This window comes from Larimichthys crocea, chromosome XI (genome assembly GCF_000972845.2).
Source record: "Larimichthys crocea isolate SSNF chromosome XI, L_crocea_2.0, whole genome shotgun sequence".
Taxonomy (NCBI): Eukaryota; Metazoa; Chordata; class Actinopteri; family Sciaenidae; genus Larimichthys; species Larimichthys crocea.
In genome coordinates this window covers 8,234,417-8,257,667 of record NC_040021.1, presented here as the reverse complement: position 1 = coordinate 8,257,667, position 23,251 = coordinate 8,234,417, and the positions used below count along the sequence as shown (strand labels likewise).

Here is a 23,251-nt window from a genome sequence, read left to right as displayed (position 1 = left end):
TAAAGACAATATAATAAATAAGATCAGATAGGAACAGTTAGACGAAACAGGCTTTCTGACCAGGAAGGCAAATATAAAACAGAATTTGATTGTCATTTCAAGAAAGGGTGTGGCACTCGTGCTGAGTAACATATAGTGCCTTTAAAAATATCACATATCCGATTCCTGCATTTGAAGGTTTGTCCCTAAAAAGCCAGACAATAGACAATCTCCTCACTCGCTATCTAAAAAAAGACAGCTGCAACCCACAAGATGTAACATAGCCATTAGATAAATATAGGAAAAAAAAACATAAAAGGATGTTTTAGATATACACAAAAGTTAAAAAGGGAGATGTATAGTTGAGTAGGGGAAAAAAGAAAAAAGCACCCCCATGCCCTGCAGCATCTATATTCTAAATCCGGTCAGTGAGTGGTGATTTGTCAGTGAGTCAGCGTTCTCCGAGTATCCATCTCTTTGTGTCTAAACAAGCTGTCAATCACCGCGCTGGCACTTCCTGTTTACCTGTCCCATTGACCTCCTCTTTGGAGAGCCACCGGTGCCGAGTGCTCGGGGGCAGCTCCGAGGACAAGCACTCACACGGCCAGCTTCAAAGTTAAGGCAAAGTTTACCCAGAGTTGAGCTTCCACAGGCTGCCCTGCTGTCCACTGTGGTTGTGTGTGTGTGTGTGTGTGTGTGTGTGTGTGTGTTCTGATAAGAGGGCTGCTTCCTGGTCCAAACATACACACACAAAGAGAAAAGAAAGGCAGAAAGACAGACAGACCCGAAAGAAAAAGGAGAGGGGGGATGGGAGGTAAACAGTGAAGTGTTATCACAGGTATCATTAGTTTGAAAAGTGACTCAGTGGTTTGGAAAGAGTGCGGTTGTGTGAGAGTTTGTCGTGGGATTTGCTTAATGGGAACCGAGCATTGTGCTGTCAGTGCTACTGAATAGAAGAGGCTTCACTGGGATTAAAATATTCATTTTATCCGTTAGCTTTCACATGTAGCCTCAAAACAAAAGCAACAAGTGTTAAAAATGACTCAATGGGACAAGAGAAGGGAGTGCTACACAGTCTTTAAAGATTATATTTTGCATTTTGTGTTTACTCGCTCACAAGTTCTTACGACGGGCAATAAAGTGTTCGGAAACAGCGACACTGGAGAGTGGAAATTACAGAGGTCAGCCGACCCTAATCCAAGCATCAACTTGGAAGTGCCAAAAACTGCAGTTGCTCAAACGGCCACCTGAGTCAGTCTCCAGCAGAAATAAACATGTTTGCCTGGTACAAAAAAACTGTTTTAGTCACGGATACTACATCCATGTTTTATACAGTCTATGCCCTAATCCAATGGCAGAAAGTCCTGAAGCTATTCAACCAATCATCGTATCGCAGTATACCGTGCATGGAAAACCCAACAGATGTTTCAGAAACCTTTTTTTTATTGAATCAAAACCTAATTTGATATTATTTATATGACTGGCATTGTTTCTGCGTCCACCATTTCCATGCTGGATTCAAAAACGTATTAAGTTACATACATGTAATACACAACCTCACTGATTACTGTTCCCTCTCTTTACATCATACCAGAGCTGTAAAACGAGCAGTGTTACACCCCAGCAGCTTCAGTCTAAATGAAAGTAACCTCATATGTATGTATGAGTATCATTCTTGGGTCATAGTTGACACTGTAGCATTAAGTGTAGATTTAAACTATCGCACAGAAAAATCTGTAGATGTATGGCCCATCATTAGATCCTATGGAGTCCAGTGTTGACCGGACTATGAACTGGGAACATAATGGCTGTTCTGTTCCTGCCATCTCTCAATGTAATGGTACTGTAAACCAACAGACCAACAGCCCCTTGAGCCACATTGCCTCGCTGCCTTGGTATTTCTACAACAAATTAGCGAGGCAAACTTAAATATTGGGTCGTCTGTCAACATGATGGGTGAAAGGGGAAAAAAAGAGGCAATTTAAGCCTAATGTATTTCAATTAGTGGCCAACTTTTAAAAAGGAAAAGCCGACTTCCGCACAGAGAAACATGTACAAACTTGGGTCATCAGTGAGGGGGTTGCAATGGGTGTTTGGGTGTTTGGGGTTAAGAGGCGGAGAGGGGGGTTGTAAGCATAAATAAGGCCTTGTGGCTATTAGCAAATGAGCAGTAATGCCTCCTGAATGATGGTGATAATGATGCAGTGGACAGGACATTGGATTTTGATTGGGCCCTCTCTGTGAACGGGCCCCAGTACACACAGGAAGTGCTTGTTTGTTCCAAGCGGCAGTGTTTCCTGTCAGGCCGGCTGTGTGGGTGTGTGTATGTTTTCCACTGCGATAATCAGGACAGGCGTGTGTGTGTGTGTGTTGTGTGTGTGTGTGTGTGTGTGTGTCTTACTCCTCCGTTTGCCTCCTGTGGCTGCCGGTTCAAAGCCTGCTCGCCAGGACGGAAGCTCCTCGCAACTGAGGATGAGATCACTGTGCGCCCAACAAGGGACTTCCTCCCCACACAGGAAGTGGAGCCACAGCTGAGAGGGAAAGGGCCCTTCCTCTGCCACCCCCGCTCCTCCTGCCCCTGCTCTTCCCGTGTCCTCCTCCATGATCCGTGTTTTGTCTCAGGGCTGAGGTAAAGCGTTGCTCGCTCGCTCTCTTGTCTTCTCTTTCTGACCGAGCAGGAAGCGCAGCCTGCTTTGTTTACGTAACAGAGGTCCTGTCTCCCGCCAAAGCCACCCCAAAGGCCTCTGGGAAAACGGGAATCCCCAGACTTCATATCCTCACATTTGTGGAGTGGACATCCATCATAGATTGACAGAGCAGCGTGTCTGCCTGTGTACATGGGAGAGAGACCTAGAGGGGGAGCGAAGGGAAAGAGAACAGAAGAGCATCTGTTGATGACCCTTTCCTGAGATGCTTTTCCTTCTGCTTAAGTTGACCCCTTGCAGAAACCGAAGAGGGACTGGACATGTTCTTGTTCAGGAACCCCCCCACCATCATTTCTCATTGTGCCTTTCGGCTTGGACATTTATCTGTCTGCACATGATTCCAATAGTGAACATTTGCACTCATTGCGGACTGGAAGCTGGGAAATATGAATGCCAACCGGTGATGGATATCACACTGTGTCTGTGTGTGCCTTGTTCTGGGGAGGGGGGAGTTGAGCACACTCATGAGGCTCATGTGACTGGTTGAGGGTCCACAGAGAGAGAGAGACAGACAGACAGAGAGAGGTCTATCTGTCTAAGGTCCCCCCCCCCACCGGAAGGCTGCCCGATAGCCATTATGGAGCGAATGAAGACTTATGAGTGTGTGGAAGGGAAGTTGGTATTTAGTCCACTGGAAGCTGGGCTGGATGAGTGTTTGTCTGTGAATGTGTGTGTGTTACAAGCGGCTGCTTGTCACGGTGCTGCATATTTTAAATACTCAAAAGCAAATATTATCAGATTTTCTAACTAAATAAATGATTTGATTACAGATAATTGTGGAAACATTATGAATGGAAGAACTATGGAGAACGAAAAGAAAAAAAATCTGAATGAAGCTTAAATGTGAAATGTGAATTTTGCAATTCTTATTTATTTTTCTTACTTTCTCATGTCCGTTGTAAGTAATCAAAGTATTAAAGAATACAAGATATAATATAATATATGAGTTAGAAATTGCTGTATGCCATCTACATTTATATATATTATTTTTGCTATATTCACACTGTTAATATCTTTTTATTTGTTGTACTTTTTATATCTCTTTATACTTGTATATATTTTATGTTTCATGTTTATTGCTTGTTTTGCACCAGGCATACGAGGGAAACAATATTTAAATTCTCCTCATGTCCTGTACATATGGCAGTGTTGACAATAAAGTTGACTTGACCCATTCATTTAAATGATTAGTTGTTTCTGATCAACTGTCTGAAACCCAAAGATGTGAAGATTTAAAATCACATTAAATCACAAAAAGCATCTAATGTTGATATTTGAGAAAGCCGAAGGAGCAGAATTTTGCACTTTAGCTTGATAATCACAGAAACTATAAACTATGCCCAAATTGTTGTCAATTAATTTTCCTTTGATCATCTAATTGCTTAATTGGCTAATCATTCCAGAGCTAAATTTAGCTGTACAGCTAAGAAAACCGTATCTAATCCTCTCTACTTGTATGTCCACACACATAAGTCTGTGTCTGTGTTTTTCTTTGCATCTCAGGTCAGGACTGTGAAATATTTGCATGCAGCATGGGTGTCCTCCCAGTTAACTGGAGAGCCTGTCCTCCTCCCCCGGCTCTGCGACTCTGCAGCTCTGCTCATACAGTGGAGGGTTTGAGTGGCTGCCATAAGGACTGATGGCCTCAGGACCTGTTGGTGGAGGTCAGTGAGTACAAGAGGCGACAGCTGTAGAAACGCTGGGAGCCCGGTGCAGCATGAATACTGGTGATTATAGCCAGCATTGCATGCACGCGCACACACACACACACACTAAACACGCACACAGTGATCAGATCCTTATCTAAAGGATACATTGTTTAGAGGTCGCTGGAGCACCGCCTCACAGGATATAGACCACTGTTAGAAAGCGTGCCTGTGTTCGTTTTGCGTGCAATATATGATTGTATAACACACCATCAAAAAGGTGAGGCCTTGCTTCCGACTCCTGATTTGTCTACAGCGTGTGTGCATACGTGTGCTGGGGTTATACTCATCCGTGTGCGCAGTCGAATGCCTCTCTGAGGTGTTGATGTGGTCGTATAGTTTACAGGAGGTTGAACTGGCCTCAGTAAGTCAGTGTCAGTATGTGTGAGCAACACTGCTGCTACCAAAACTGTCAGATCTGCCATATAAACAATAAGTGACCCGGTGTCAGCTGTGCTCATGGAGGCCCTCTGATGAAAGTCTTCCGTTAGCTGTCGCCCCAAAGTGAAAGATGATCTCTAAATGGACAAATAAATAGATAAAGTAGAACTTTTATGCTTTTCATTTAGTACAAATAAAAAGAATAAACCTTTTTATGTTCAACCCATAAGTTTTGCTCCATGTTAGTGCTACAATGAACACAGTCTTTATTTACATGAGCATCTAGCAAGTTTTCTTCCACTGAGTCACAGGCGGCACTTTTTGTTTAAGTGATTCATGAAATATGGTACTGTCCCTGTAGTTTTCATTGCTCGCAGCTGTGGATTACTTAAGTGTTAAATTACTCACAGCAATGCAGCAATCTGACCAATATTGAATTATAACTAGCAGCAGACAAAGACATCAACGGGAGCTTTAAAGCTGGCTAATTACTCAGACTTTTAATGACTTCTCAAAGTGTCCAATTTAGCTGTCAGCTGTTCTCTGCAGTCATTTTGTTCTGGGTTTGTGTGTGTTATTCATCACATCATCATTAGATTTCTCAAACCAACCAATTAGGCATCTTAAATTTGTCTAAACATGACATGAAAGTAGTCGATTCCCCAAACTTTGAGTAGCTAAGGATGTTGGTTACTTATATTTGCAGTTATTTTGTGGTTATTTAATTCATTTATTTGTCTGACACTCGAGTAAGTCCAATATCAGCTTCAGTCAAAGATATAGATATATAGATTAGTAGACTGCCAGTATCTGCAGACATGGATACCTTTTCATGACATATGCAAATCCCTCAATACCAATTTTAAGACTGCCACTGGAAAAGTGCAAATCCCTCAATACCAATTTTAAGACTGCCACTGGAAAAGAAAAAGATCCTCTAATACCGAATGTGCTCAGCAACACCTCATGACCTGTTTCCATTTATTGAAAGAGTATTTTGGTCCCTTAAATGCAAGACCCTTGGGGAGGGACTAAGGCCACTGACCTGGATGCCCAGGGAGAGGTGTTGCAGCTGGGATAGTGCTCTGGAGAGACAGTGCTGGTGCTGGTAGGAGCAGCTGTTGTGTGTTAGACTGTCAACACAGTAATGAAGGAGGAGTTAAATCTGGCACAAGGAGATTTGGTTGAATTTTGTTCTCAGGTTTTGTTCTTGTTCTTACGTTAATATCTACTTTTTACTTAAGTTAGTTTGGAGGTGGATATATTTGATGCAAGAGAGAAATCTATGAAGTGGTAAGGAAGTACCAGGGTGGCTGTAACTGGAGCTCTTGTGAAAGTACCACCCATGTTTACAGATTGTTTAATGTTGCTGACTTTTACATTCTGACCTCCTACACACACCGAACCAGCCCACGAGCATTTCAGAACATTGAAGTCCGCTTCAAACCCTTCGTCACCGTCATCATCACGGTCTTGGATCTCTGTAAGCTTCCCCCCCATGTTCTCGTTCTCATGGGAACTTCACCTCTTTTCAATGAGCCGCCTGGTTCACCTCTCAGCACTGGCCGCTCTGGGGTTAACTCCAGAAGTCAAAGGTCACAGGATCACAGGCTCCACAATGCCTCAGATTGTTGATTGTTGATGCTAAGGCGGGCACTGAGAGGAGGGGTATGACTCCCTGTGTGTGTGTGTGTGTGTGTGTGAGTGTGTGTTTGTGTGTATGTTTGCATTTGCCTGATTGTGTGCGTATTTATCTGTTTGTGCGAGGGTGAGTGTCATTTTTTCTGCATGCAACCTGACATGTTTACGTGTGTGCTCATGCATGCCAGCACATTGTGCCTAAAAAAGGAGAAACCTGATTGGCCGGACCACCGTGGCAGATGAAACTTGATGGACTGCAGGCTCTCTAAGCTCCTGTTGATGGGGATTTGGAGGCCTGTCTTTGAGGGGGGAAATTCAATTTCCTCCCCCTGCTCGTTGGCGCTGTTTGGATAGCTTGGCCCAGGATTGGAGAGGGTGTGTGACACTCCAGATTACCCAGTCACTGAGAGTCTGCTGAGAAAGTTGTGTCTGATCTGCAGCACGCCATGACTCAACACAGGAGGAATGTGCCATAGCAGAGAGCTGTCAGTCTGTCTGTCAGCCTGGGCTCTACGTCTGTCAGTCCTTTCCATTCCTTTCACAGTTTTCTTGTGAGCTCAAGCATGTTTGTTTTCCATTTGGACCTGAGTGCTTTATTCAGGTATTGATCTCGCTATGACAGCACGTATGCAAATTAGACCTTTATTGACATCTGATGTTTTATTGATTGAGCGTGATCAATACTCATGTTAAACAGTTTATGTGCGGAGGATCCTTATTTAGGATGCACAGTAACAGTCAGTCACACTGTTAATTGTCTTCATTAGACTGTTTGTACTGAGTTATTTACTTATTACTGCATGTTAGATCCTGTGACACAGTGAGCCATTGTTTTTCTGTGTAGAGAGTAAACGTTGGATGAAGAATGGGAAGATGAGAATAGGGCTACACATTTTCAGTCTCCCCTGACAAACAGTTTAGTGTCGCACTCGACTGTTCATGTGTAAAGTGCCTCAGGTAAACCTGGCTTACTTTCTCACCACCGCATGCCTGGCCAATTACGGTGTGAAGTGGGTGTGATTGTCTAAAAGGTGCAGGCATAGCCCCATCCTATGGGGAGGTGGGGTTTCCAAATCTAGTTGACCATCTGACAAACAGTTCTGATAGCTTAGAGCAGCTTAAAGATGTCAAACATCAAGAAAGCGCTACCTTGGGTGTCTTGCGCTAAGTCGCCAAAAAACAAGATTTCGCTATCTTGTTTTCTGGCGACTTAGTGCGAGACATGCAAGGTTTTGAATATACAACCAAACGAGGTGTCCATGATGTAACCTGAATGTGACCCATGATGGATGAAAAGGATGAAAAGCACGCACATAAAACCTTATGGATCGTCTTACTCCGCAGGAAGATAATCGTCAGTCAAGCTCACTTTTCTGCAACATTGGCAAACATTGGTGGCTTACACCTATGATACTTCTAAGCATGTGCAGTGAGCCTTAGTTTTTTCATTTCTTCATTTCCTCCTGAAAGTATTGTACTGGGTTTCATTACATACATCTCTTCTTATGATTGCAGTCCAATTTAAAATGCATCTGCATTCAGAGACTCCATTAGATTGGATGGTCTAAGAGAGCAGGGTGACATGGAAGTCCTAGCCAATCCCACATTAACTTAACTCATCACCACTTGCAAAGACAACAACCTCCAATTATATTTAAATATTGAGCGCCTAGTTAACCTTGCAGTGACTGATATCTATACCGCCACAAACAAACGTATACACAATCCTGCAGTTGTGTTCCAGCTCATCAGGAATGTCAGTTACCTCTGCATTGTTTGTACTGTTGTTGATTGTTTGTTTGGCCTGTTGGAAATCTGCAAGAGGGATCAGTGAGGTGGTTTGGTGTCACTGACACTCGAGCTGTTCACCTCCTCATTACCTCCAGCTATCTCTCTCTCACCTTGCTGTAAAATGGAGGAATGTCTTTAAAGCCTCATCCAATTTTACTGGAGCGCTGACCACTTCATCATACGCAGATGTTGCTATGTGTGTGTGTGTGCGCGCTAGAGTGTGTGTGTGTGTGTTTCCTGGGTCACAGCATGTTATTGTTCTTGGAAACCCGTCTTGATGGAGAAGAGTGTTGCCTGAAGTCTCATATTTATTGGCAGAACAAGAAGAAAGAAGGTAGAAGTAAAAATTAAAGAACAGGAAGAATAAAAATGAAATGAAGGGTTATGTTACAAAACACGCCTGGTCAACACCGGGTGAACGTCCAGAACATTCAAGAATATACTGACTCCGTTACTGCTGCAGGAACATGTGTAAAATGTGTAAAATCTACAGCAACTCGCAACTGAAGATTATTTTTCAGGTGTGAGTTATTCTGATGTTACTTTCTTGATTAATCAGTTCATATATCATTAATTAAACATCAGGAAACAGTGAAACATGCCGATCACAAGTTCTCATAGCCCAAAGTTATGTCTTCTAATGTCTCGTTTTGTCTGACCTACAGTCAACATCAAAACTTTGGCAGGTCTGTTTGAAAAATTACATTCATTAGTCATAAAAATAGCTACTGACCCATTTAAAAATGTTACACCATAGTTAAATGAGTTCATTGACGTCCAGCAGATATCTTGCATGACCTGACAAGAAAATATACTTGTATTTCTTGTATTCCAACTATCTGCCACAATAGAGCTCTGGCAGCACCACAACACACCAGTATTTCTCACGCATTAGGCGTGTTATGTGTGTTTTAGAGCTACAACAATTTGTCAGTTCGTTGTTTTTTAGGCTAAAATGTCAATATTCTCTGATTCCAACTTCTCCATTGTGAGGATTTGCTGCTCTTAACTCTTCTATATCATTATAAATGTAATATATTTGGGTCTTGGACTGTTGGTGAGACACAGTATGACATTTCTCATCACCGTAGACAGCGACGATGATTTATTGAGAAAAGGATCTGTGACTTTATTGATAATGATGATATTAGTTAGTTGTAACCTGAGTGAGAGTGTCCTCTGTGTTTACATCCGGCCACTTGTTCCTCTCTTCACCAGAACACTGAATGTCCACAACCCCCTCACTCTCCATCCATCCATCCATCCATCCATTCATCCATTTATCCATCCCTCCCTCAGTTTTTAGAACCCTATCACCCTGAACCCTGATACTTGTCTGGACATGCCTTGGCCTCTCTGCTGGGTTTGCGGTTTTCTCCAGACTAGGAGGAGAATTGTCTGTTCAGTTTCTCTCTTGGGAACAACGAGATGAAAAATGTTTGAAAAGCAATACCAAAAAAAAAAAAAAAAAAAAAAAATCAGACCATATGTTCTTGTAAGACTTTCACACACGTGTTGGAAAGCTGCAGCCACAGACAATCAAGTTAAATAAAATAAAACTCAAGAAATCAGCTTACAGATACGATACAGACCATAGATGAGTATCCTCCTTTGTCTTTTTGAGCATTAGAGGCAGCAGTGGAGGCGATTGAGCGGATGGAGTAATCCTCGAGTATTTAGATGATTGGAGATTAGCTCCAGTTAGATAAGATGTGACTGAGGATAAGAGGCATTAGACTGGCAGCTCCTCTCCTCTACTCTCTCTGCTTTTACCATCCATTTGTCTTCCGTCTCATTTCATCTGTACTCATCTGTTCACCTCCTGTAACTAATCAGGTGTAAAGCACAAGCCCGGGCAGAAACCGGATGCCACTGGTGTTTCAAGTATCCCTCACACCTCATGACTTCTGTTTCTGTCAGGCCGTGAGAGAGAGAGAGAAACAGACGCAGATATGAAGGCTTTCGGCACTTCTTCAAGGTTTATCTACGCCTTTGATCTATATTGGTTTATTTGGGTATATATCAATCAGCCTCCACCAACCCCTTCTCCTTCTCTTCCGGCCATGACTTCCCGTCCCAGATTAGTCCTCCATCCTGCCCACCTCTGCGGCTCACGATGCAACAGCACTTCAGGATCATAGGTCAGAGGGCAGGGGTCGAGCAAAGAGCGTCGTAACGATGTCCAGACTTAGAGCGACTGACCGGTGCTGCGGAGGAACGCGTGTGTGTGTGCGTGGAGGTGGTTAAATGGTTGAAAGGAAACTGTCCATCAATGTGAAATCTGAAAACAATTTGACTGCATTAAGGCATTTAAAGCGTCTCCACTGATTTCCCAATTGGCCTCTCGTCAGTACCACACACACCCGCTGCTGTGTGCGGCGGGTGGAGGAGCGCACAGAAGGCCTTTCACAATTATGTATTCACTTGTCTGTTTGCTTCTTCATTTACACATTTGTTTATTCATTTATTCATTTGCTATTGACTTCGTTTTGATCCAGCTGTCATCCGCTTTATAACAGATGAACTGTGAGATTCGTGTGCAACGTTATGTATTCAAGGAGACGCTATGCGCTGAGGACATGTGAGTGTTAACAGGTCTCCTCGTACCCGTAATCTGTTTCCACTCTCTAATTCACCAATGACAGATAATAGCATGATTGATAACCTGTATGTTTCCCTGAAAACATGCAGCAGACCTGTAAGACTTCTACATTTTTATACGGCCTGAGCTGCGTACTTCAGGTGTGACTCAGTGCACATAAATTGTGTATGAATACTTTCTCTAATTTTTTTCCCTGCTGTTGTATATGAATATATTCCTCTGTGTACAGTCCGTGTTTATGCATCTCCACCCATGTTTAGCATAAGCTCATGACTCAACCGTTCCACCGCTACCACCAGGACAGTTTGTCGACTTCTGCACTCCACAAACAAGGCCTTTTCTCCAAAACTCTCCAAACCCTTGCCCTTGGCTCGCTGTAGCGGTTCCCATAAAGGAGCCCGCCGATGCCTCCTTTAATTGTAGCATGTAATCTGACTTAAACACAAGGCTGATAATAGTGCTGTCTGTGTGGAGGTTAGGCTTAGAAAGGCCCCTGATTCCTACCAGCTCTCTTATTATCCCCTCAGCCCCGGCCACAAGGAACCGAAGGGCCGACGTGCTTGTTTCAAGCAGTGCCAGTTACTCTGTGACTCATCTAGGTTGAGAAACATTTGAGGAGAATGGAGCCCCTGTTTTGGTGTGTCAGCGTGCTGCTTGTGGCTCTCTGACAGATTGCCGTGAGACGTGAAGGCGAATCTCCCTCCACGCTGTGCGAGTTTGGAAAATACACACGCCTTCACCTCAAGTTATGCAGCTCGACCATACTCCCATGGAGCTGCTGTGACTGTCCAATTTCGGCTGCATATTTGAGGTAGATGGACGTAAAAAGAAAGTTACAGCGCGAGCCATTCTTGAAGGTGGAGATGACATTTTTACTGTCACTGCAGTGCTCGGCGTTTCCCAAACACATCCATACTGAGCGCTCTTTCTCAAACGTAGTGAAAATACAAGATGTGAGTAATCACATCGATCCTCCTATCATTTGATATATTACAGGAAAAAAGCTAGACGCTTACTTTAGCATCGCTCTCCACATTGGGAGGGCGTCCTCGTGCTAAATATAGTTGTGAATAGGCCTTATATGTTGGCTTTTTTTAAAATTTGGTTTGGATTATGAAAACCAGACAGTTCAATGGTATAAAGCTCAAAAAACCCAACACAGTGCTGATGCATAATGAGCAGCTCATTCCTGCTTACCCCACATTTTTCTCTTTGGTTTCTATTTCTAGAAGTATTTTTTAGCTTATCTGTGTCTTTTAGCAAAAAAACTCAACTTCTTCATGTACTGGGACGCTGGTTCTCAAACCGCTAGTGGTAAAATTAGATAAAACATATAATACTATCAAAATACTATAATGGAATGTAATTTTTTTTTTTTTTTTTTTTTTGCAATGGTCTTTTTATTAATGATAAAATACATATAAGACAATCAATGCACAGGAACAAAGTTTTTTGATTTTTTTGTACAACATCCATAACACAGCACAATCCCTCACATACTAACATCTACTGACAAAAAAAAAAGTAAAAGACAGAATAATAATAGAAAAAATTAATTAATTAATTAATTAAAAAAATATATAATTACAACCATGCTTGGAAGAATAAGAGAAAGATTAATAAGATTTAATAACTGAAAAAAGAACAGCACAGACACCACAAAAAAGGTGAAATACATGAAAAATAGACAAATATATAAAATAGATGATAATAATAAAAAAATAAACAAAATAAAAAGAAAAGAAAGGGGGAGGGGCGGCTACTCAGAAATTATTGTTGAAGGTTTTTTATAAAATACCAAGAAGGGCCGCCATATTCTGTAGAATTTGTTTTCTGATCCCCGAATAGTGTATCTAATCTTCTCTAGATTCATGCAGGCTATCATGTCCCTGAGCCGATGTGAACAGGAAGGAGGAACTGGGTCCTTCCACTTAAGTGAAATAGATCGTCGGGCTAGTAAAGAGGCAAAAGCAAGAAAGTTGAGCATAGCTTTATGTAAGTTCAATGGAAAGTAATTTAAAATAAGTTTCGTTCTGATACGTAATCACTGTTGTGCAGGTAGAGCAGAGCTTGCATACATCCATGATTAGTTATGAGCTAAAATGTTACGTTAACTGAGCAGAGGTAAAATAAATGGTTCAAAAACTGCAAACATGGCTCCAAATAATATGTAAAAAAACAACAACAACTTGTTTTTACTGTAAAAAAAACTGGCAGCTGTGATTCGAGCTAAGTGGCTACATTGAAAGTGTCCGTGCTATCATTTATTAAACTGTGTTTACCATGGGTTTATAGATTAGCGTGCCATGTGTTTAAACACCCAGCAGTGTGCATCAGGGAATATTCAGCACAAACGCCCCCTGATCAATAGACATGTTTAATGCTAATCATCTGCTAGAACCCCACGTTATATTGATTCTCAGTCTCCAGAATCAGAATCACACCGGCTGTGGGTGGGATTAGTATACGTGCCCGAACGTGCACGTGCAATCACACGCGTTCATTCAAACACACACAGATTCTGCTTGTTTGACGACGGGCCGAGGAGGAGGTATGTATTGATCCTCCGGCCTCTGAAGGACAAGGTCATTGGGTCATCTGTCACCGAGCTGGAGGAGACAGTGACATGCACGCACTTCAAACAGAACCGACGGACCATGCAGTGGCCAGACGCAGTCGGTTAATGAGGGTCATGAGGGAGTGTGGGTTGTGGTTAGGGCAGAGCTAACGTTGTTAGGCTGCATTTGATCATGTTGGATGAGATATCACAGGAGGTTACAAGGAGATAACTCAAAACTACAAAGGCGGCCTGCGCTGTCGACGGGTTTACCCAGCTATCAAACCTGATCATCTAGTGTAAACTGATTGGACATCACCAGTATGTAGCTTTGTAATCAATGTCCGATAAGAGAGGATTTGTTACGCAACTGTGTGCATGTTTGTGTATAGAAATAGAAAGTGGGAGGACGTGCTTTCATCTGCAGAATGTCTCCGTTTTCCTGTTATATCAGCATATCAGCTGGAGGTCTGGACGCTGAAATGAGAGAGAGCCACACTTGAGTCTGCCTCTGAATGTAAAGTATGCCGCTGACACAGCCTGAGAAGTATTCCTGCTATGCTTTATTCTGTTTCCGCGCCGCTACATCCTCACTTTGACATTTGGCTGTGATAAGAGGAAAGCCTTGAATCCCACACATATCCACAGTGGATTCCAACCGCTGCAGAACACTAGATCCTAACTCCACTCCCACACTCTGCCGTACAGTAAGACTGCTGCGCAGTCCTCGGACAATGCTCGGATTCAGGCTTGTATGCATGAGGCCCATTCACACTTCCTATCGCCAGCATCTGCAATGCTAATGACTTGAGTGACCGAGTGTGTTTCTCTCTGGCAGGGAGGTTGTGTTTTCTCTATGCATCTCTGTCCCAAAAATCTCTCTCTCTTCCTCTTTCCGTGGCTGTGCAGTTGTGTAGGCGGCACATCTGAAGCCGCATCAAAGCCTCGGACGTCAAAAGAAGCCGCATGGCTCAGCTGTGCGCAGACTGCGGCACAATCGTCGGTAGTAAATGTCATTTGAAAGATTGTTTACAACATTTCTTTGTGGTTGCTCCATCAGATGTCCATTGTGCGGGCGAAAGCAGTACAGCTCTCGCTGATGGGACAGCAGCTGTGGGATAGTTTCTTTCACTTTCTCGGCAGTTTGATTTCCCTTCAGGTTCAGATTTCCGTTCGGTATTAAACACCTTCTTGTAAAGTCATAAGCCTACTCCCACTGCAACTCCACCGGATTTATTCCACCTGAGAAATGTCCTTAATCAATCTTAAACTCTTCATACACTCTCTGTCTTTATTCCTATATGTCTCCGACTGCTCTCCATCCTCTGCGTTCTATCAGATTTACACACAGTCCGAGCACACTGGGAGCTTTCTTGAAACTGTTGTATCAGTGTCAGTTTTTACTTTTCCTCCCTCTGCTGACTGCCGGCCAGGCCGCGAGGAGGACTGCTGGCGGCCCAGGCGACTTCCTGTTCAACAGCTGGGCCCTTGTTCGGCTCCAGCCCGGTATATACTGCGATAATCTTTCCACATGGCAAGAGAAGCCGGCGTGTCGCACCACTGTTTTTCCTGCCTTCCAACAAAGAAGAAAAGGTGATTGTGTTAAGACCTCTCAGCTCCTGTCAGGGGTCCAAATGTGTTTGTGTAGCATGTGTGTGTGCGTGTGTGAGGGAGCTGTGAATCATTCTGCTACCGGGATGAATGCATGAATCAGCCTTTTCAGTAAGTATGTGAAGCAGAGGCTGGCTGAGGTGTACAGATTGGGAGCGTTCAGCTGTCACCAGCTGACCTCACCACAGACACACTTTGTGCTCAGAAGCGAAGGAAACAGGGCTTCTCTCTGTCTCACCCCCCTCTGGAGAACACTTACACCTCAGTTGGTTATCCTTAGATAATCTGGACTGAGTTGTGTGTTCATGTTGGGAAGGGGGCAACATCCATCCTTTTTTTTAAAAATCTCTTTTCCCATCGTACCCTTTCTTTCCCCCCCTTATCGTGACCTTTGGCTCATCGTGAGCCCCCGAGGCGCCCCTGGGCACAGGAACTGACCTGTAGAGAGGTCACCCCAGGTCACCTGAGTCTGCCTGGGTTTTTTTGTGTGCACTGATAGGACTTTGATGGCTTATTAGGGAATGTAATAGTGGGTAAAATAGTGGGAGTCCCAGGCTCCACCGCCTGCTGGGAAGGTGACTAGACCAACCTGTTATTAGAGGGATCACAGAGGAAGAGAGAAAAGGTAAATCCAAACTTTTCATGATAATTAAAAGTCAGCAGCTGGGTTTGTTTTCAGCTAAAAACATACTTAGATTGAGCCCGGGCTTCTGCTGGAAAGCTGTTCCTAGATCAATTGTAGCTTTTGAAGCTTTGTACTTGAATTTTATCATAAAAAATTCATTGCCCACATTTCTCTTAAAAAATCAAAGTCTTTAAGGTTTAATTTATGCAATCCTTCCTGCCCTCTGACGAGAAGACACATGCAGCCACAAAGATGGGATGCCGTTGGTTTCACACAGTGCTATTCTGAACTTCGACTGAAAGGCAGATGACACACGTGCGGCTATGATTGGACGAGACAGCTGCGCACAGGATGTACAGAGGGCTTTGATTGGCCTTGGCAGCTGCCCATGCCGAGCTTAGTTTTAGTGCTTGCTAAGTGTGTGTGTGTGCATTATCAGTGAGGTCACCGCTTTACCATACCACACTAATGCTTTTGAGCTGATGTTTATCCCGCTAATCAAGTTAAGGTTCTGACCGCCGTGGCCATCATTGAAAGGAGGGTTGCTCAAAAAGCTGCATTGTGTGTTCGTGCTCGGCGCCTGTTTCAAACATTATTGAGTTGTTTTGTGTTCACTGAATTTTAACCTGCATAAGTGCATTGAGATTACTTACACTGATGCTATTTTGGTTTTTGTTTTGCCTAGTCTAGCAGGAATAATCTGATATTTTTTTAAATGCATACTGTTGGAATAAGCACTCGCTTCCAGTTTCCTGTCAAAGCTCATCAGATCTCCGACTCCACCACCTCCTGTAGCCATCTTGTGCTTTCGTCTCACCACGGTTTAAAACTGAAACTTTTTGGGGGGCCAAATCAATTAATTCTATCTGAATTTCCACAGTCGGGAAATCTGCTTGAGGAAGTGATATTAATCAGTGCAAACGTTGTGCACAGAGTTCAGCCTTTTGTGAACTTTGACCCATGAATTTGCTCCATTGTAATAATAAACTCTATTTCTAAAACAAACCACAATGACATGGAACTAACAACTAATAAATCATGCCATGAAACATGAATGGAATCAACTAAAGGCCAGACAGAGTTTGCAGCCCCGATCTCCTCAGGCAGGTCTTTCTTCAGGACTTGGAGCCACTTTTGTGTATTTATGTGGACCATGGAACAACCATGAATGATGCATCTAAGGATCACGGGAAGAAAGATGGGACATATAAGGAAGGGCACTATAAGTGATAGGTAAAATAACTTAACTCTCAGGTCTTTATACGTAATAAATAAAATCAACTATAGGCAAAAGGTAGCCAGTGTAAGGAAGCCAGGTTTGGAGTGATGAGTTAAAATCCTGGCAGAGAGAGATGGGAGACGATTGGCTAATAGAAAGTTGTCTTGAACAACTGAGCAAGTCAACAAAGTCTGGTGGGTAAAACACATCTGAAACACTCTTGGTGGGGTTTGAAGTCGCATGGAGACCTGACCGAAATAGTGTTCCAGTCATGACGTGAAGGAGATGTACGCGGTTGAGTTTTGGCTTAGCAGTGCTGACCTTTGCAGGGCTGGAGAGTCCACAATGGAGGAAGCTGTTGTATCTTATTGCAGACATTTATGAGACAGAAGCAGTGGTGAGAAAACTGAGAGAAGCTTTGGAAGATATTGTGACTGACTAGTACTAGTTTGGTCGGCTAAAGCGGTTTACCAACTATCTCTGTGACTAGGCACAATGTCACCAAACTTCCGGCTCGCAGTTATTTTTTGCGTGGACGAGCAAGTTCGCTCTGTAGCGTGTTGTGAAATACCCCTAACCATTTGTCATGAACAGCATACTCATAGCGGATCCATAAAACATACAGGGAATGTGAGAACTCTGAACAGAAGGGACCCCAAGAATGCCACACATGCACGCACACGCAGTTATTCATGTCCCATTGGAAGACGAATTCTGAACAGCAACACCAAAAAATCAACAGCACCCACCGTTCCTCCTTCTGTGGTTTGGTTTGAGCTCCACCGACAGCTGAAGCGATTACATAATCTTGCTCTTACTGAGGACCGTGCCACCGCTACGACGGGAGGGGGTGCCACCTTAAGGGCCCTGCCGCGGATGGCGGTCCTGCCTTGGCCGCACCTGTGAATCATTTGGTCCCAAATTGTTTATTTGGCTTTTCTTAAGTGCTACCAGTGTTTCCTCTGTGCATTTGCGTCCCCCCTGGAAAATGCAAAAAAAATCACCCCCTCCTCCTTCCCCACCCAAAACAGCATGTCCCTCTGGGCGATACACAGCTTTGGCATGACCACCAACAAAATAGGGCCAAATTAACCCAAAGGACACCCTCCGCTTCAAACCCCACCCCCTCTTTCCTCAGGCTGTCCATTTCCAGAAATGCACAGGCACTTAACACAAATAAAGAAGTAATTCAAACAGGCTCTTTAAAAAGAAACACAGAGCTGTTATTTGTTGGTGTTTGTTGTTTTTCATCCGTTTGGAGGGGAAACCTCTCTTCCTGCAATTCTACATTTATTTTTGTGTTTGTTGTTGTCGACGCAGAGAGAGGAGGCTGCTATCTATTAACTTAAACATTCCTCTCAACCATCTAAACAGCAGCGTGCAGCGGGTGACTCAGGCTCGCGGTCCAAATTTACGGCTGCAACCTCCAGATCTGGCTTTAAGTTGGTAGGATGATGCACACACACAGAAATACACACCAGTGTTGATGTTGAAGTCCTTGAGAGCAAAAAAAAAATCCACCTAAAATGGTCCAAAAGAAAGTAGAGCACAATCAATCTCATTAACAAACAGCACAGTGTTAACCAGCGCCGTCCTGGCGGAGCTTGCAGGTGCTAACGAGGTCCACTCAATTTGCTAATGAGATAACGAGCAGGCTAATGAGGCCCTGAAAGAAGGTCATGATGTAATGAAATACCCAGCTCACACCGATGCGGCAATATGAGAGATGTACTCTTCTGGGGAATTAAAGATCTTAAAATGAGTACGCAATAAAGTGGTCTATTACTAGTACATCCCTGGTGGGGATGTTTCTTAATACGAGCTTTGATGATTGCAGGAAGAGAGCATAATCATAAAAAGAGGATACAATAAAATAAAATAAATGGAGACGATGGAGAGATGTTTGTGTTTACAATTTTGTTCAGGATAATGAGATCATCCTGAGAGGAGAACTGGTAATTAGGAGAGCAGCAAAAAGATGAAAACAAAATTTAGATGTGTGCGTTTAATTAGCAAAGTTGAATCACATCACATATTATGATGGTTTTCACCATGCTGTGAAGTTTCTGCTGTGTCAGGGTTTAAAAACGATTCTGAGCAGCCAGAGGCAAACTTTGTGTGTATGGCTGTTCTGCTGTACTTTGTTGTTGGGGGGTCTAATAATCAAATCATACAATAAATCCATCATTTAAACAAAATGTATTATTTGACCACATAAAGTGAACAATAAGCCACATCCAGTGGTTACTGTGTATCTCGTGGTGTGTGTGCTCATAAAAGTGCACACATGTGACATGTACATTTTTCTTTGATTGCATGCACGAGCCACATTCCCTAACATTTCTTTTTCTGATTCAGTGGAAAATTCCCAGATTGCCGTTGTGCTGGCTTAGAAAACATAGAGGCTGTAACCAAAGCTCCGGCTGTTTCAGTCATAATCCCTTGTGCCTCTCCCTGCACTGCTTCCCCATCAAAGGAGCGCTGATTACTGGGAACTCCTCTGGGAACAAGGCTGCAAGATGGGAAGTGGGCATGGAAAAGGAGGAGCAGACACGCCTCTGAAGAAACAGACAGTAACCACGGATGAAGTGTTGAATAAAGAGCGATGACCAAGGCGGACACCAAAAAGATTTCTCCAGTAGAAAATAATCTACACCAAGGTGAGGGATTTTGGCGCCAGAGGCTTCCTGATTTTGGTTTGTATTCTGAGCAACAGTCCGCACAGAGAGCGAAAGACACCAAAATGCAAACTTGGATCCCATTGGCTAATGTCTGATGATGATTTAGCTTCTTATTAAAGTCATCTGCTTTCATATGCAGATTTCTTTCTATAGAGATTAGCAGAAAAGTGTCATTCTCCTCTATCAGGTTGCAAATCGATTGCAGAGGAAACTGTGGTATGCGTACCACTGGTGATTTCACTGTGGTGGTACTTGGAGGAATCCCTGAAATACTTCTTAAAAAATGAAATAAATCAATCAAAAAAACATATTATACTCTCAAATGTGACAAAATTTGTAATGAAAATGAACTTGCACATACATCCATGATTAGTTCCAAGCTAAAATGTGACGGCAAGTTAATGAATGGTTCAAAATCGTGGCTCCAAAATATGGAAATATTCACCAAATTAGGTCTGGCTCTTGAAGCGCTCCTGTTCAATCATCAATAAATAATCGTCCTAAGAATAAACCTGCCTTAAGCTTAATCAGTCTGCAACTGAACAGGGTCGGCTTACGCGGATGGTACTTGCAGAGCCTGGTCTAAGGAAACTCTGCTGTAGGCACAAAAGTAAAGAGAGGTTATTCTGTGATTGTGAACTAAACTTTTGATTTGTATGAGGAGGAATGTGTTCAATAGTCTCTCCTGAAGTGTTAAATTAGCTCTGAGATGTGTGGACTTGTCTATATAAACGCTGTATTTTGTTAAAGCGGCAGCCTCAACACTCTACTGTATATACACTGGTGGCTTTTTCTTCATGTCATGTAACCGCAGAACAAGCTTGATGCTGTTTGACTCGTGAAAGGAAGGGAAAGGTATTCAAAACAAAACGCAGCGAGAGTAAAAATGTCTGACTCACTGGTGGCAAAGGGCAGGAAGCAAAGCATCCTTAGTGCGTCCGTGTTCATGTCTGTGTGTTACTGCGTGTGTTTTTCAAAGCCTGAAATAGAATAGGGAGTGTATCCGCACATTCTCTCCTCGTGTTTTTAATCTTCCTGTTCATTTGTCCATCATGTAGTGGTGCGGCACTTCCTGTCTGTGTCGCCACAGTGATGGCCTCGTAGCCAATAAAAAGTCAAACAGGAAACTGAGCGGAGAGGTGTCTGGGCCATGGAGTCCTCATTGTACATCCGTCGTGCTTTCCCCTTTTTAATAATACGGACACACACACACACACACACACACACACACAGAGGCAAACAAAAGCTCAAACAAGATAAACGTGGGGGGAGGAAAAAGAGCTTGAACCTGTGATTATGCAGAAATCAAAGAGATACAACACAACACAAATATTAACACAGTCGCATCCTTTTTGTGTACAAAATCATATAAACACACACGGAGGCTCAGCGGGATTGTAAAGAGAGTGGAAGTGAGAGGAGGTGATAACACAGAGGCAGGAAGACAGAGCCGCTGGATATGTAATGGAAACATCCCGAGTCGGAGGCAGGAGCGATTGAAAATCATTCATGTTTTGTTATTTCCTGCACAGTGATGGAAGGGCGTGGTGCGACAAGACACTTCAGCATCAGGTAGGGTGTCAGTCACACTCAGCCGACTGTAAAGATATGCTGAATTTACTCGCAGGTATTTTCCTCGTCACTATTTGATTCTTTTTTATTATTATGAAAGAGCAGTTACAGGATGATGAGTGACTAGATTCAGAGCTGAAGGCAGTTTAAGTTAAGATGTTCTTGTGTCACACTCAGGGTTGGACTTGCAGGGCTGGTGGCTGGATAGGAGCTGCCTGGTTAAAGGCCAAGGCCTGGGCTGTAACCCTGGAAGGAAGTGGAAGTCCTGAGGAGCATATGGGAGGCTAAAAGGGGGCAGGATGTGTAGGAGGGGGCTGGACAGAATCTGCTACTATCCATTACTGGTGATAATTATATAATTATGTATGAGACACTTTGTCACCTATTCTGTTCAGTTCCTCTCTGTCGTTCCTACTCCGGCTGTGCCTGACATCACTCCATGTTTATTCCCAACATAAATTCAGTATGGAGCTGTAAATCATCACAGACAGTGGTTACACAACCACAGCTTTGGTCTTCATCAAAATTTAATGCATTGCTTTGTGGGTTTGTTGGCAGAAAGTAATGTACAAACCGTTGACACTCCTTTTTTTTGTTCTGGCGTGGGAGTTTTTAAAGGTGCTATACAGTACGAAAAAAAATTCCTACACAGGGTTTGGACACTCAAATAAGACAGCAGACAGTAAATATAGTTTATTTATGCCATGCAGGTACAGTAGGTTATTTTGGGGGTTTTCTGTTATTTCATCTATTTCTGGTGTTAAATTGTGAGCATTGTCTAAAAAACTTCTGACTCTACTAAAGAAGACTAGACAGCAGGCCCATGTCAGAGATGTAAAACTTTTTTACAGAATGGGCAGAATGGGAGTTTAAGAAATAATCTTGTCTTGAGCAATTAAATTGCTGCTATAATGTCCCGTTGCATCAGCTCCTGATGTCCCATTAACAGCAAACTGAAAAGCCTGAATATGTGAAAGCCCTTTTTGTGTCTTCCTCACGTGCCCATTCTGTCTTTCTCAGTGTGTTGTGCCTCTGTGTGCTTTTTTACGCAACGTGCAGCGTCACGACATGACCATGTGCCAGTTTCATCCGCAGTTTGCCAGACAGCCTCCGAGGCAGTCATGCCAAACCCCAGTCTACAGTACACACACACACACACACATCCTGTTTCTGACAGCACCAGCATGCATTCACATGTGTGTTTGCGCAGAATACTCCCACACACACACATAGATGATCAGCCCGGGATAAAGAAGCGATAAACAAAAGGCAATTATTTATTTCCACATATTCACACAATCTTATTTTGATTATAACCCCAAACACACCTTTTCACACACACACACACACACACAAGCATCAACAGGCGTTTGTTTTTATGACTTCTGCGATATGATAATAAAATAAATAAGTTTATAGATTGGAGAGCATCATAAAAAAGTAAGAGAGTACGGGAGCTGCTTGCCAGACCTCAGGCTCAGTATAACCAGCTTAGTGTGTCTTAATTAAAAGTCTCACAGGCCCGCGACTTGTTTTCTCTGGGAATCAGCTGGGGAGAGGCTCTGGGGTGTTGCTGGCTCAGGCGCTGCATGCAGAAGCTTGCACAAAAAGCCACCAATTATGGACAAAAGGCTGAGAATTCATTTGGTTTCGATTCAAATGTATCGCTTTACTCTCCCACGGCGTGTAAAGCTCTCAAAAGTGTATTCCCGATGAAGTAGGTCACCACATATGAACTCAGAGGCTTGTGCCATGAATTGGCCTGATTCGCTGACTCACTCAAATCATCAAATTGATGCATCCTCTTTTTCTCATTCCCACTATGTGATGTGACAGAAGCCAGGATGAACCACGTGTAAAACAAATGAGGAACGATAATCACTCATTCGTGAACAGGCAGGTCTCGACCCGGCCGGTGATTTTTGAGCGAGTTCCCGTCTTATCCGTGCAGCATCATGACCTGCATCATAAACGAGTGGCGGTTTCTAATTTGGCTAGGGTTCCGTCAGAGGTCAGAGAGCATCACCTCTGCGTCTTTGAGCTCTGTCTTGGAGGTCAGAGGAGGTGAGGGCATAGCCACAGGCTGAGACGCACACTATTGCAAACACTCACATACATGAACACACACAATCCCACTCTATCTGCTGATTTCCAGCAAGGTCAACACAAGGTTCTTTGGTG

General features: G+C 43.3%; 1 protein-coding gene across 1 annotated transcript in view; it reads left to right on the top strand.

The window, feature by feature from the left end:
- Nucleotides 1-4,250: 4,250 nt before the first annotated feature.
- eva1aa (eva-1 homolog A, regulator of programmed cell death a) overlaps nt 4,251-23,251 on the top strand; it is a 118,921-nt gene continuing 99,920 nt past the window's right edge. The window contains exon 1 of the mRNA XM_027284432.1: nt 4,251-4,348. Within this exon, the coding sequence (XP_027140233.1) occupies nt 4,324-4,348 (25 nt within the window). The 5' untranslated portion in view covers nt 4,251-4,323. The remainder of the gene's footprint in view (nt 4,349-23,251) is intronic.